The 14,852-nt window shown below is 35.0% G+C and overlaps 1 protein-coding gene across 1 annotated transcript in view; it reads left to right on the top strand.

Moving 5' to 3' along the window:
• Window positions 1-2,453: 2,453 nt before the first annotated feature.
• Window positions 2,454-14,852, top strand: part of LOC18422561 (uncharacterized) — a 29,036-nt gene continuing 16,637 nt past the window's right edge. The window contains exons 1-2 of the mRNA XM_006878516.4: window positions 2,454-3,353; window positions 3,818-3,913. Coding sequence (XP_006878578.1) covers window positions 3,084-3,353; window positions 3,818-3,913 — 366 coding nt within the window. The 5' untranslated portion in view covers window positions 2,454-3,083. The remainder of the gene's footprint in view (window positions 3,354-3,817; window positions 3,914-14,852) is intronic.

Raw genomic sequence — 14,852 nt, 5'->3', positions numbered from 1 at the left:
GGAAGCAATCATAAATATGAATAACAAATCATTTAAATAAGCAATAACTTTTGTTTATAATGTACAATAATTGTAATTAATGTGATCACTTCCTTTGGAAAGAATTCTAGAATCGATGGACAATGGAAGGCACATAGATTTTCAAGCCAACATAATTTAAAAGTACGCTTTTAGTTGTATAGTTATTTTCACTCATATGTCCATTTGGGGTGATTCAAAACTCTTTCTCTCTCCAAGGGAGCATTTGTTTTTATGAAAGATTTCTTTCAGAAAGAAATCTCTCTATTTTTCAAAAGTTATGCATTTGACCCTCAGTTTCCATCTAAAAGTTTAGAAAGTAATCTTCCAACAAAGTTCTCATTCCTTTGTTAAAACATGAAAGATTAAGTTATTGGGAGAGAAGTATGAACTTAATCTTTCATAACGTTTTTGTTGATCACTATTCACTATGCATAATATAAATACATAATATTAGTATTATTAATATAATATAATATAATATTAATATAACATAATATTATATAATATATAAATATCTTATATTATAGTATATATAATATAAAATATATATTTATTATATTATAAATAATATATTATTAGATTAAATATATTATATTTTATATATAATAGATATATAATTTATTATATATTTAATTATGTTATATATATATTATATATTATATATTTATATTGTTAATGTATATATATATATATATTTAATATAGAATTAGTTCATGGGTGCCAACGGAGCTTCAAAATATGGATTCAAATAGCAATTAAACCCCGAAACCACACGTATCATTATCCTTAGATTTGGTAAAACCATACCTTCATAAGAACTTGACTGGTTTATCTCCATCTTTGCTAGAAGTTGGATTTCTCAAATTTCTTTTCACAGGCAGATGGTTTGTTGGCCAATTTTTTCCAGAATTCTCAGGCTCCGACAAACTCTATCAGCCTTGGAATCTCAACGTCCTTCCACAAGCTACTCGTAGTATGCAACATCCACAACTTGACCTTCCATATTCTTTGTTCTTTATTCTTCTTCATCTTCCTCCCCTCAAATTTAAATTGTCATTCAAATATTTCCCTTCCTGTGAGCACAAACCTTGGTTTTCTATATGGCAAGGGGCACATCAAAATCCAAAATGACAATTCTATAAGAAAATCTTTGTGCGTTATTCCTCCTCTTTTTTTTTTCCTCTCTTCTTCTTTTTCGCCTTTGAAGCTCGTTTATGTTTTTGGTTGTTGATTTATGGTGTTCATTTCTTCAAGAGCAAGAGAGACATAAAGAGATAGAAATAGAAGAAAATTTAACCGCATAATGTAGAGCGATAGGCATATAGAGAGAGTTCCTAACTACATAATATGTATCGTGACGGATCATAGCCCATGCCTTTGCTGCTTGATTACCTAGAGAGAGATTCTTGAATAAGAGATAAAGAACAAATATATTGGAGATTATGGATTTGGAGAGTAGAGAGAGATAAAAAAGAGAATCATACGGTCTTGAGAGTAGAGATGAGATTTTTTATTTTAAATATCAAAAGATAGTGACAATAGAGATAAGTACTATGATTTTGAATAACAATATACCATCGTCAGTAACAAACAAGTAAATGAAATATCATGAAAATAAATCATACCATTCTGGTACCTATCTCATCTGAAAATAAAATATGCAAAAACTTGTTCACAATAAATCGGTATATTCATCTTAAATAGCATTAATAGTTTCACATAATAATCTTATATGAGCCGATGCCCATGCAATTTCAACTTTGGAACATAATGATACTATATAAAGTGTCATAAGGCCCAAATATATAAAGCACAGCTTCATAATGACAACAATCATAGAATAAGGAAAATGAAAGATCATGAAAATTTTTGTGATAGTTTATTTTTCTAAAAAAAATTTATGTACTTTTTCCCTCTAAAATTTGATATAGTTACTCTATTAAATTTTAAGATGCTTTCTCTCTCTAAAACTTCAAGTTTGATATAGTTTTTTTTTCTCTCTCTCTATAGTTTCTCTCTTTAAAATTTGATACAGGGTCTCCTTAAAATTTGATACATTTTTTCTCTCTAAAATTTGATATACTCTCTCTCTCTAAAACTTAAATTTCGAGATAGTTTCTCTCTAAATTTATTTGAGATAGTTTCTCTCTCTAAAAATTTCATTTACTTTCTCCATCTAAAATTGGATATAATTTATCTCTCCAAAATTTTAAAATACTTTCTCTATCTAAAGCATAAATTTTGCAACAATTTCTCTCTCAAAAAATTGTTGAGATAGTTTCTCTCTAAATGTTTTTAGGTAGTTTTTCTCTCTAAAATTTGATATTAATTTTTTCTTTAAAGTTTTCATATCTACCAAATGCTCCCTATATTTCCAGAAAATGGAGGGAGCGAATGAGTGAAATCCATGAGTTTTGGATATACAAAAGAACAGGTTTCCATGTGAAATAAAATCATGAAAAAATAAGTCTTATTTCCATGATTTTGATTTTCCTAATTTTAAGTATCCTAGTCATTAAGCAATCTAAATGGTAGATTTTGACAAAATCCAATACATAAGGAATCCATGCCCTTCAAATCCAGGTCCCCAAACAAGCCCTGAGAAAATCTGCATTTGCCGGTAGCATTTTACTCTTTCCAACTTGAGAAGGTGTGGACTTTTTCTAATTTTATATGATTACCGTTTGCCAAACTAAGATTGGGAACTGAAATTGCCACAATTTTCGATTACCAAATGTCGAAAGTTCCACCCAAGAGTTTGAGCAAAGTACCTCGTGTTTTTCTCTCTTCGACTTTCTAAGGTAGTTTTTGTAGGTAAATTTTTAAGGCCTTTTTTAGGAAAAAGAAAGCCAGTGGGGTTTATTAGGGTTTAAGAATTCAAGTCTACGGCGGTGTCTATGAAATGGGAGGGAGAGTGAAAAATATGAAGAGGGAAACCTCAAGGGAAGATCTTTTAAATACAAGAGGAGAGAAGAGAAACTGTGATGTCTTCTTCTTCTACTGTTCTTAACGTCAAACCTTCACATCTTAGAAGCCATCTCTGAGCAAATGAGAGTTAAAAAATGGCTTTAAAGAAATCATTTATTGGCATTGTGGCTACCGTTGCTTCTGCTTGTGCACTATCTGATCGTGCTTATGCAGACTTTCGTTTTCCGTTATTTGGTTCAAATCCTGGTTCTCAGAATGTTCAGGCCCCTATTGCTTCTAATTCTCCAGAAGACAAAGCATCAAATGCAAGCTCTAAAGGGGGTTCACATAGTTTGGATCCTGAATCACTGGAAAGAGGTGCTAAAGCTTCGCGAGAGATCAATAAGTCGCCCTATTCCAAGCAGGTATTGGAATTTGATGATGGTCGTATATCATTTTTCGTAGCAATTACTTGATGGGTTTTGGGTTTCTCGAATTTGGTAAAAACCCAGTAAAAGTCTAGTAAAATGATGGAGAAAAAGGACGTATGCTTTAAAAAAACTAGTAAAAATTGATGGAGAAAAAGAATGTATGCTTTAAAAAGAATTGCTGTGTTGTGAAATTTGGCGGCCATCAAAATACTTGAGCAATTGTCATGAAATACATGCAACATGATAATCTGGTCCCAAATTTTATGTGGATAATGACTTTTATTGAGTAATTTTTCACCTATGTGATTCATTATTTAAGTTCTCTAATTTTGATGCGTTGGGGTGATGAATGAATCGGTTGCTGTTCAATTTGAATTTAAATGGGAATGGAATGATTGATTTGTTTTCTTTTTTGTTTTCTAGAGAAACTACAAATTTAACTCTATCATCTTTATTAGGTTTTTGAAATTATGAGGATGCAAGAGGAAACCAGACAAGCTGACTTGGAGTTGGATAATGTGAAATATCAAACGCATCACACTGAAGCTGATATTGTAAGTATTAATGTGTAACCAGTTTGGAAACATCCATTCAGAATCATAACTTGTTGCAGTGACGAATACTTAATAAATCTAAATTTGGAGATTGAGATGGTATTTTAAGGATGATTTGATCTTATGAGCAGTCTCTAAATCTATTTAAGCAAATAATTAGTTGCTAGGAGATGTAATGGATGTATTTCTTTGTTTACTCTTTCTTACCATAATTTATGGTAAGTCGTACTAATTATCTGTTTCATTTATAGTTGTATTAATATTCTATTTTGTGGCCCCAATATGATCCCCACCTACATGAATGGAACCAAATGCACTATGCCCTAGTAAAGAGGCAATGCATCCAAAAAACAGCAGAAATAAAATTTGGAAGTCGTCATTGCTATTCCCTTCCCTCGCCTCATCGACTTCGCAGTACACATGGCTACTCCATCCAAGCAAGATAGTTCGTTTGATTTTCTTTCGTGTTTGGTTTGTTCAGATCCTTAGCATACTGTTGAACCAAAGGAATGGGAGTAAGGCCATAGCTGTTTTTGGTGTGTTGGTTGTGTGTGCAATCTTTGAATAAAACAGCAGGGATATCATCTATTGGGCTTTTATTTTAATAGCGAAGATTAAATCAGTGAACCGAGGCTCAACTATTGACCTTTGAGAGTCTTGGGGAGGTTCAATCCAATGATTGGCTGAAGGAAATATTCCTTTTCACAAATTTCTTAACTTCAACATAATTTGGAGCAGAGGTCACATTCACCACTTAGCTCAAGCTCAATATGGAAAATGGTTTTGTTCACCAATATATTCAAGCATAGGCTGGAGAGATGATGATTTTCATTATTCACCTGTACTGCCTGGATGTAACCATTAGTCTTCCTTAAGGTTTAGATTCAAAATTACACTGTAATTATTGGTCTTCCTTGAGGTTTCTTCTTTGGGGTTGAGTTTAGATCCAAAAATAATAATACACAAACTTAGTTATATTTATTCATGCTCCACTTCAATGTTTGGAATTCAGGGGGAAGACCTGAGACGTGTGGTTGACTTAAATTAATGACTTTCTGAATTTTTAGACAGAAGTTAAGGGCTAGGTAAGTGTTAATTGTTATTTAATAATTGTTTTCAAGATTTTAGACCCTTGAAGATTTACTTGACTTGTGACTGGGAGAGGCATTAATCCAAGTCCCAAGCTGAATTAAGTTTTTAAACCTTGTTCTTCTTTGCAGAGAGCGCTTGAGTAATATGTTAAGGCTCATATATTTTAGAGAACATGGTCATAATCTGATGTTTTCTCTCGTTCTAGAATTAATCATCCATGTTATTAGGGGAATGCTGCCATTCTCATTCTATTTGCTTACATTTTTTATTCTACTTTATGTCTCCATCCTACTTACATATTAACTTAAAGGAAATGGAAAACTTTTTTTTTTTTGAGGAATGAATAGTGTATTGTTTTTTTGAAAATATTTTTTTCCTTAGTGCACTGATCTATTAGGCCTTTTTCCTTGTGCCATTAGTTACTTTTTGTGTACTAAGGGTTTAAAAGCAAGCAAAATGATCCACCTCATGGATGTATTTATAGTAATACTGTGCCATTGTTTCACTTTACCATTCCATTGAAATTCTCTGGTCTTAAATTGATAAAAGCAAAGTGTAAAAGAACAAAAAAAAAAAAAAAAAGAATTCAAGAAGAGCAACTAAAAATAGCTTAAAGAAATTCAAGTCTTCAAAGGTCGATTGGTTTTGAGTCATTGTTGTTATTGTCTTGCCATTGTAGATAACAATCCAAAAAGACTGTTTTCCATTAATGGGTGGTATGAGTTTTTTTACACTTGAGCATGTTTGTAGATGCACCACCTGCACCTATCCTCAAGGACTTGTTAAAACTGTGACCCCAGTTTTTCTTCTCCAATATTCTTATGTTTATTTTTCCATACTGGTCTGTTTTAGTTGTCAGTGTAGTCATTGGTGTGCCTGGGGCTCTAGGCAGCTGCCGCTGTGGGCCTTGCCACTCAGGTGACATATCCGAGGTGCCTGCCTATGTGGCCTATCCTAAGCAGGTGCGTCAACGTGGGGGAAGGACTATTTTTGTCATTTTCTCCCCTAGAAAGGTGGACGGATCAGCATTATTTATAGATATACTACTTGGATGTCATTATTTGTCTTCCTTGATGTTTATTTTTTGAGGTTATGTGTAGTTATAGAAACATATAATCAACAGATTCACTTGTATTTATTTATGCTCCAGTTCAATATTTAAAACTCAAGAAAAGACCTGGGACTCATGGGGTTGACTCGAATTGATGTCTTTCTGAATTTTTGAACAAAATTTAAGGGTTCGGCAAGTGTTATTTGATAGATTTTATCAAGAATTTAAATTCTCACTTGAGGACTTATTGTGTTGACTTGGTACAGGGAGAGGCATTGGGCCAACTCCCATGCCGTGTTCAAGTTTTTAAACGTTGTTCTACTTCAAAGAGAGGCTTGAAGAACATATTAAGGCTTGAGGACATGGACATTATTCGATTTTCTCTCATTCTAGGAATAGTCCTCATGGCATTTAGGTGATGATGCCATTCTCAATTCATTTATGTATGTTTTTCATTCAAACTTTATGTAACCATCCTATTTATCTATTAACTAATAAGAAAATGGAAATCTTTGAGTTTTTTTTTTTTGAGGGATAAAGGGCTTTTTTTTTAGGAAATATTTTTGCCTTAGTGCACTGATCTATTAAACCTCTTTCCTTATGCCAGTTGTTACTTTTTTCTGTGCGTTAAGGTTTAGATGCAAGCCAAATGAGCCACTCATATGAATGTTTAGTTATAGTGTTGCCATTGTTTAGTTTTAACAGTCTATTGAAATACTCTCATATTCACCTGGTAAATCAAACTGTTAAAAAAACGAAATTCAAGAAGAGCGATAAAAATAGACAAAGAAATTCATGTTGTCTGACGTTGATTGATTTTGAGTAATTGATCTTGTTAGGTGATGTCACTAGATAACATGCCCATGATACTCTTCCATAAAATTAAATACAGATGCCCCACTTCTTTATTAATGGCACACTATTTAGTAATGTGTGTGATGCATTTTTCTGCACTTGTGCATGTTTGTACACCCATAAGCTTACCCTTTAGGATTTTTTAAAGATGTGGCCCAAGTTTTTCTTCTCCAATATTCTTATTTTCATAGTTCCATGTTGGTGCTTTTTAATTGGGGCTCTAGGATGCTGTCTCTATGGTTGCCTCCCTTGAGTTCTGCCTGTCAGGCAGCATTATTGAGGTGCCTGACCATGTGGCCTGGCCCAACTGGTATTTCAACATGGCCTGCTCATGGACAGAGCAGGGTTATTTTTGTTTGAACATGGTTTTTATGGGTCAGCTGACTCATATGTAGATGCACCCTCTCTCTAGAATCCATTTTTGAGATGGATTTTGAATTCAATGTTTTGGGTATATCAAATCTCTAACATGGGGAGCATTATTCTATAAAAACATTAAATTTTAAATTTTTTAAAAATTACATTTTTTGAAGAAAAATTTTGACCATTGGTTTTGTTTCAATGTGGGGTTACCACTTTTTCACATTCATCCTTAGGATGGATGTGTGATGCATCAGGGATGCAAATGTAGAGTTGCGTCTCCTAATAGACAAAGCACTTTTGTAAATTTGGGTGATTTAACATAAGAAATCAGAACTCCTTTTCCTTTCCCACTTCTGTTTTGGAATTGATCGATTTGTCAGCAAGTTGTCATTTGAATCGATTCATTAGTATTTTCGTGACATCAACACACATATTATTGAAAGATTTATTCCACGATCCCTTTACCTTGTGGTGGCTTTGTCTTCTTCTACAGAACCTGAAAGTTTGAAATGCCATTGTTTTGTATCTTTTGTGTTAAATGACATGTGGAGAGATTTCTTACTACCAAAGATTTAAAGGCTTCTAGTGTGACTGATGTTGGTTAAACAGGAATAAAAGCATACCTTGATATGTTGCATAAACACAAAGAAAGCAAAGAAAGGAGGTTTCTATAGTTAAAGGATGGTGGCAGAATTTTTGATAGTGGATGTAAAGGGAGAGATTGAGATTGGTAGTAGTTGCCGAGTTGTGCCTCAGAATAGTGGGGAAGTTCTTTTGGTTGTGGAGTGTTGACCTACTTGGGGGAAAGGAACTTCACCATTTGGGGCTAATGCTTGCATTTTGCGCCAAGCTGGAGGTTGTTTTGGAAGATAGGAAAAGAAAAACCAGGCAAACCACAATAGAAAATAAGTCTGAAATAGAGGAAATGAACAATATGTATAGATACATAATTTACCATCTTACAAAGTTGAAATACTATTCAGTTGTGCTCATTTGCATACCTTTAAAACCATTAGAGAGGCTGTTGGGCAATTCGATTTTGTGCAGTGCTTCTTCATTTCATGAGCTTAGAGTGCCCTCTTAAAGGGTGAATTTAAAGATGTGAAGCAAATGATGCAAACCCATAGAAAAGGTTCGGCAAATTACATGGTTACCAAGTTACAATCATGTTTGATCAAAAGTTGGATGGAAGACTTTTCTGTAATTGTTCTTTTTGGTTAGCCGTCCATTAGGAACATTGTATCCTTTGGTAATTTGAGGCATCTAATCACACATATGATGCATATTATTTTGTATAAATTGTTAGATGAAGTTATTTTGCAGAAAAAATCTGGTGCAAGTGGTCGCACAAAACAATGCAAAATATGTTGCAGTGAGGAATCTAGTTTGAACTGAAGGCTTTTGTTTTGAACACCTTGTGCAATCCATTGTAGGGATTTAATGATTGAGGACATTGGGAAAAATCTTGTGGTTAAAGGGGCAATTGGACAATGCTAGGGTCCTCACTTTCTTTTTTTATTCTTTGCCATATCTTGGCTTTCAACATCATGCACAAATTCAGTATGAGTAAGAAAAATGCTCAAGGACCATGTTAACTTCCTATAGATAGGCTTGTAGGAAGTGGTTTAGGCATCTCTGAAGGTAGAAAATCTCGAGCAAACTAGGTTGCATGTATCTTTTTGTGTTCAGTCCTCTTTTCTCATCCTCTGGTTGAAGTGTTGAGGCTGGTGGATGGTGACGAGAAGCTGCATGGGCCGTGGCTGTTGTGATGATTCGGCCTAAGAAATAAAACTAGTTCTGAAGGATGATGGTAGCAGATATAAGCATATTCATGATTTAATGGACACAAAGATGAAACACACAACTTTACAGGCCCCTCCATGTGGTTGGTCACTATTTTACTCAAACGTATCATTACTAATCCTTGGAAGGCACTAGGATGTTGCTTAGAAGTTGATTCTTGTTAAAAAAAAAAAAAATACCAAATGAAAACTAAAGGAAAGGGATGATTAAAATTAAGTATGCATTAGATCTATGTAGATGGTAGCTTGCAATCTGAAATAGGGAGACCACATTATAAGGTAATATTATTGACACAAATACATGATACTTCATTTATTGTTGACTTAAACTTCAAATGTTGTTAACTTATTTTCTTGCACATATTGATGATGCAACTGAGTGGTGCACCTTATGGGTGTGACACACCACATCTGCAATAATCTTGTCAAATGTGATAGGTGACCCCAAGAGATGGAAAGTTTGAGGCACCATGCAGCTGCTAGGTGGTCGGAATAGCTTCCTAGGCAGCCAAATATTATTTGAAAAATTAAAATTCTCATATGAACGAACAAGTAAGGCAACAAATATAAATGTTATCATTCCCATAAGTCACTTTATCGATGACTTATATGTAAATATCATTCCTTAGTTGTGTGGTCTACCTATTCGGATTGCAATTTCCTTTCTGGAGTCTCCCAGCCTCCTAATGTAAACTTAAATTCGGTCATCTCTCTACTTTTATCTTGTGTTTATTTTTCTGTGATGAACTTCTCAGGAATGTCTGAGAAGCGTCCACTGATGATATAGTGGGTGATTGTAATAGTAAGCTGTGGATAAAATAACTAACTAGTTGCATGGAGGGGCTACGAAGGTTGTGTCCCAATTTTTGTTGATATTATCATGAGTAGGCTTGAATTAGCTTTAATGATTGCTCATAACTAGCTTTATTTCTTATTTTGATCGGATCATCGCATTATGTATGTAGCGCATGATGGGTTTTACATCATCATCCACCAACCTCAGCACCTTTAACAGAGGATGATAAATATCTAGGGAATCTCCAGAAAGATGTAACGTAATTATACTATGGCCTTTGCCCTTGGCTTGCTTTGCTCACTTAGTTTTAACCTTTTCCTTAGAAGTAAAATGGTCCTTCAAGCAATTTTTAAATTATATATAGGTGGTGACAAATGGAGTAACAGTCGGTCTCATAATCTCATTTTCTGTGTGTTCTTCACGTTCCTTCTAATAATGTTGAGGACCGATCTGTATTTATGGATAAAAACAGTGTACTAGCTTTGGTAGTGGCCCATTTAACCATGGTTATCTTCCCTATGTCTTTAGGAATGAGATATGATGTAGGCCAGCATGGGCCCTCATTGCCATGTAGGACAGTTTGTGAGTGACTTGGACTGTTGACATGGCAGTGACATAGCAGTGTGGGTTCCCAAAGTGTGTCATTTCACATGAATTTTGTTATTCCAAAGTGTCTTTATTATGTTCTGTAGTTTCCAGGGTCATTAATGTCTAGGGAAGTCAAAGAGAGTTAATGTATTGGTTCTTGTGTGTTTGTAACCTGTGGTAGATTAGGAAAATGTAGAATGATAATAGTGTCTTAGGAAGTTGTAGATTCTTTTGTGATGGGAATTGTATGACTTAAAAGAATGTTGACCATTTGGTAAAACCAAGTATAAAGGGGGGTGGGCTGTGCCGGTTTTTGATGTATGTGAAATCTTGAATTGAAACTAATGAAATTTGAATAGAAAATCTAAGTGATTAAGCTTGTCTTCCACTATCTCTTTCCCTCTCTTCCTATAATTTAGCTTTTTTTTTCTTGGTCTTTCTCTATTTGTTGTACTGTTTTCCCCTCATCAGATCAAGACATGGGGCTGCATAAGATGTCCAAAAATTGTACCTTTTCATCATGAACAGACAACGATTACAACATAATTAGCAGTGTTATCTATGATAACTTGTACAGCATTCTCTTATCTGACCTCTTCAATATTACCATCCAACAACGGACAAGTAATATACATCATGAGAATGGTCTGGTTCACCAATAGATTTAAATAAAAAAGGTCTGCGAGTGACAAGTAACCAAATAATTAATTATAGCGTGAGTCTTTCCATTGGATCGCCCATCACACATGATTGTAACACCATTTGCCCACCCATATCCATGCATAGCCAAAATCCTCTTAATGTCTTTGACTTTCCCTAAGCTCATGATACAAAGCTTCAAGCCTTAAACCAAATCGCCCGATTGCTTCATTTCAATCATGACTTTGAGCCATCAAGGCACCCCATCTTGAATGGAGTTTTGGGTTGGTAAATCAGTTGGCAAAGTATTTGCGAATAATGTTCCTTGCCTCCCTTTTAAGTCTCTTTTCCATTTTCCTATTTCTTACCACAACTTTGGGTTTAGGGATGGTGAGGTTTCTTTCACCATTGATGACCACCGATATATATCCCTGTCTTATTTATACCCTCACTACCAACTTCTATATCCCCTTCTTCATCATCTTTTTCATCATCAAATATTTGAACCTGAACCCTCAACTCTTGACCCACTCCTTATGTCTTTCTTCTTTTCTTTTAAGCATTTAAGATATGCCTTAGTGTATTTTTTTAACTTACTTCTTCGCATTTAACTAAGCCCATACATTCCATGGAATACCCGATGAGGTGCTCCATGTAACTGAAAAATCCTCTTATGAGTTCTTCTTCTTTTTTTCATTTTTATTTTTTATTTTTAAATTTAATAACAAAATGCAAGAAACTATATTTTGACTAAGAGGGTTGGGGAATTTCATATATTTCTTAGCCAGATCTTTCAAACCCAAATAAGAAGATGAAATTGTCGAAGCAAAATATTACGGAGTGAAAAAAACTGGTAAGTTTGTGCCCTTGAATGCCTCCTAATCGAACTCCAAACCTCCAGAAAGTTGCTGACAAATCACTAGAGGTCCAATCTTGAAATCAAATTCGAAATATATTTCAATTTCGTGGTTTTCCAAGTATGATCCCTTTAGAACTCTTGGCGGTTAATTTTGGGGCATCAAAATTCTTCCAAATCTATCCCTAAAGTGAAGTTCCTCTCCAAATCAAAATTGAAAACATTCAACTTAAACATTTATGATGTCAATACCAATGTTATCAAATTCGCTGTGCTTCGGCCGAAGAGTCCGAAGCCTTTGGATTTTAGGCATAAACCGAAGAGAAGCGAAGCTTGGTGCTGCCGCTTCGGTTAGATTTGGACCACTTCTGGCTGCTTCGGTCAAATTCATACTGCTTTGGGTATGCTTCGGCCAACAAAGAAATAGTTATATAAATGTATTTTTTTTTAATTTTTAAATTTTAAATTTTCATTTTTTTCCATTATTTGTATATATTATATGTATAAATATCTAATTTATTTATATTAAAAAAAAACAAATCTGAAGTCTTCCCTCAAATTGGCCAAAGCACCGAATTGCTTTATTTTTCTCACCAAACTGAAGAAGACTCTGAATGGAATTTGACAACATTGGTCACTACCAATTGAACCCTATCATTTTTATTAAGAGGTTTATATATACCCCTTCTTTTTTTTTTTTTGTTTTTTGTGGGTCTGGGGTTTGGGAGGAGGGGGGGGGGGGGGGGGGCTGAAATGGACCCCACCTAGGCATGACCCAAGTGGCTGACGGGCTAAGTGGCATGACAAGCGGCTGCTTTGCCTTGATTAGCTGCATGAGGCGGCTGGCAGTGACATCTGACTACACTTTTCTATGTCCTCTTGCCATTCATGCAACGAGCGTCACTTGAAGGGCATTCGGTGGTGAGCTCACTCACAAAACATTTATAGTCACTAACTTCGGTAGGCATTCGAGAATCTTAATTTCTCATCTTTTATACCTTAGTTAAGTAGCTATCTTTGATAAGTTTCTACTTTTTCTTGTTACTGTTGTACATTAGAGAGAGAGAGAGAGAGAGAGAGAGAGAGAGAGAGAGAGAGAGAACAAGCTAGAGAAATATTTTTTTTTTGAATTATTTAGTATTTGTCCAATAGAGCCAAGGCCATAAGTAGCAGTGTCATAAGTTCCATACCCTTGATGAGTGAATGGATGGCAGAGAAACAAACAACAGGTGTAGGAGGGTGAAGACTTAGCTTGGTTGGATGTCTAGTAGCTTTTGAGCTGACAGTAACTGAAGACCTGCCCCTAGATCATCAAAGCGGAAGAGATCCATCTCATTAACAACATTATTAGAGATCGAGGAGGAAGTGGAAGCTCATTCAAGGGGAATTTTGGAGATGAAGTGGATGTGGATGTAGGGGATGGTTACTTAGATGATGATTGATTGGTTTCGATTTGGGAGACAAGGAAGAAATTAGAGATGTTGACTTTGACTAGTGGTCAGATTGAGTCTATTTATCTTTTTAATTTTTATAGCTTTATGTTTTGTATTGTTTGTACTTTTGGCCCTTTTACAGTTTTGACTTATGTCATTGTGTCATCGTTCGCCCCTCCTTGTGCGCTTGTGTGTTTTGATTTGTTTGACCCCAAATGTAAAGGCAAGAACCAGAGCAAACACAAAAAGAGAAGAAACTCCTTTGATTTAATTTTATTAAGTACAAAAAAGTACTTACAAAGGGGGTGAATTCGTGATTACCTGAATTGGAATATAGCTGATCCTCTTAGACCATCTGGTGTATATGTTTCGATTTATGGATATGCCGAAGAAGCATTTGACGCCAACACCTCCCTCAAGGAATATGGCCTTGCCTTGCTTTGCTTGATATATATGAGAGAGAGATGGTGTGCCTCAAAGTCGGTGTCAGTAAATCTTGCCAACCGAGGTTGAGTTGCTCTACAAGATTTTTTTTTCTAATCCAGATCAGTGTTTTAAAGTGCGGCCGCATCAAGCGTTATGTGCTGCCTAGTGCATCCGCATTACTGGAAAGCAGCCTTGTAGAGGGAGACTTGTAAATGCGCATAGAGAGAGCCCCCTTTACACTATGGTGACAAGAGCTAGACTTGCTCTTAAAGGGGGGAACTGAAATCCACATTCCAGGATCATGATCCCATTGTTTATTTTTCAACTTTGACAAGCTAATCATGAGCCTTTGCTTTGATACTACAGGTCATGGGCCTCTGTTGGGTTGGATAAGAAAATAATAGTGGATCTTGATTTCTAGGGCTAGTGGAGTGCCCTTATTGTCGTTAATTTGCCCATTGGTACCAGTCCACTCTTAGTATTTATATATTTTATTATAAATGTTTTATGATTTTTAAATATTTTCATAATTTTAAAATATTATTTCTGCTATAATATTCATCAAAAGGTTATTTTTGAAAATTTCAGAACTTAAAAAACACATATGGGATCAAGGAGCTAGCTCCACGTGTATTTTCTTTTTAAAGAGTGGGTCCACATGCCATCCCTAAGGGGGCCACGCCCAAATTTATTTTAAACAACAAAAAAGTAGACATGCCACTTTCTAAGGAAAAAGTGGGCACACCACTTTTTTCGGAGAAAGGGGGGCATGCCGCACCTTTTTAATATGTGATTTTGAATTAGATAGGAAAATTTTAATTTTAAATAAAATTTGGTTTTCTATTCTAGTGGGAGTTCTAAAATATAGATTATCCTTGATTTCCTATAGATTTTGGGAGATCTAGAAAATGATAAGATCGGTTATATTTTAAACTTAAATCAGTGTTCGAAAACCGGCCGGTAGGAGCCGTTTCCGGAGCCAGAACCGGCCGGTTAGCTAGCTATCGGTGGGGTGGCAATTCCGGTTAGGTCCGGTTT

Source organism: Amborella trichopoda, chromosome 3 (genome assembly GCF_054954075.1).
Source record: "Amborella trichopoda isolate Santa Cruz 75 chromosome 3, AtrichopodaSantaCruz75HAP2 v2.0, whole genome shotgun sequence".
Classification (NCBI taxonomy): domain Eukaryota; kingdom Viridiplantae; phylum Streptophyta; class Magnoliopsida; order Amborellales; family Amborellaceae; genus Amborella; species Amborella trichopoda.
Note: the sequence above shows the minus strand (reverse complement) of the source record. Positions and strands in the feature narration are given on the sequence as shown.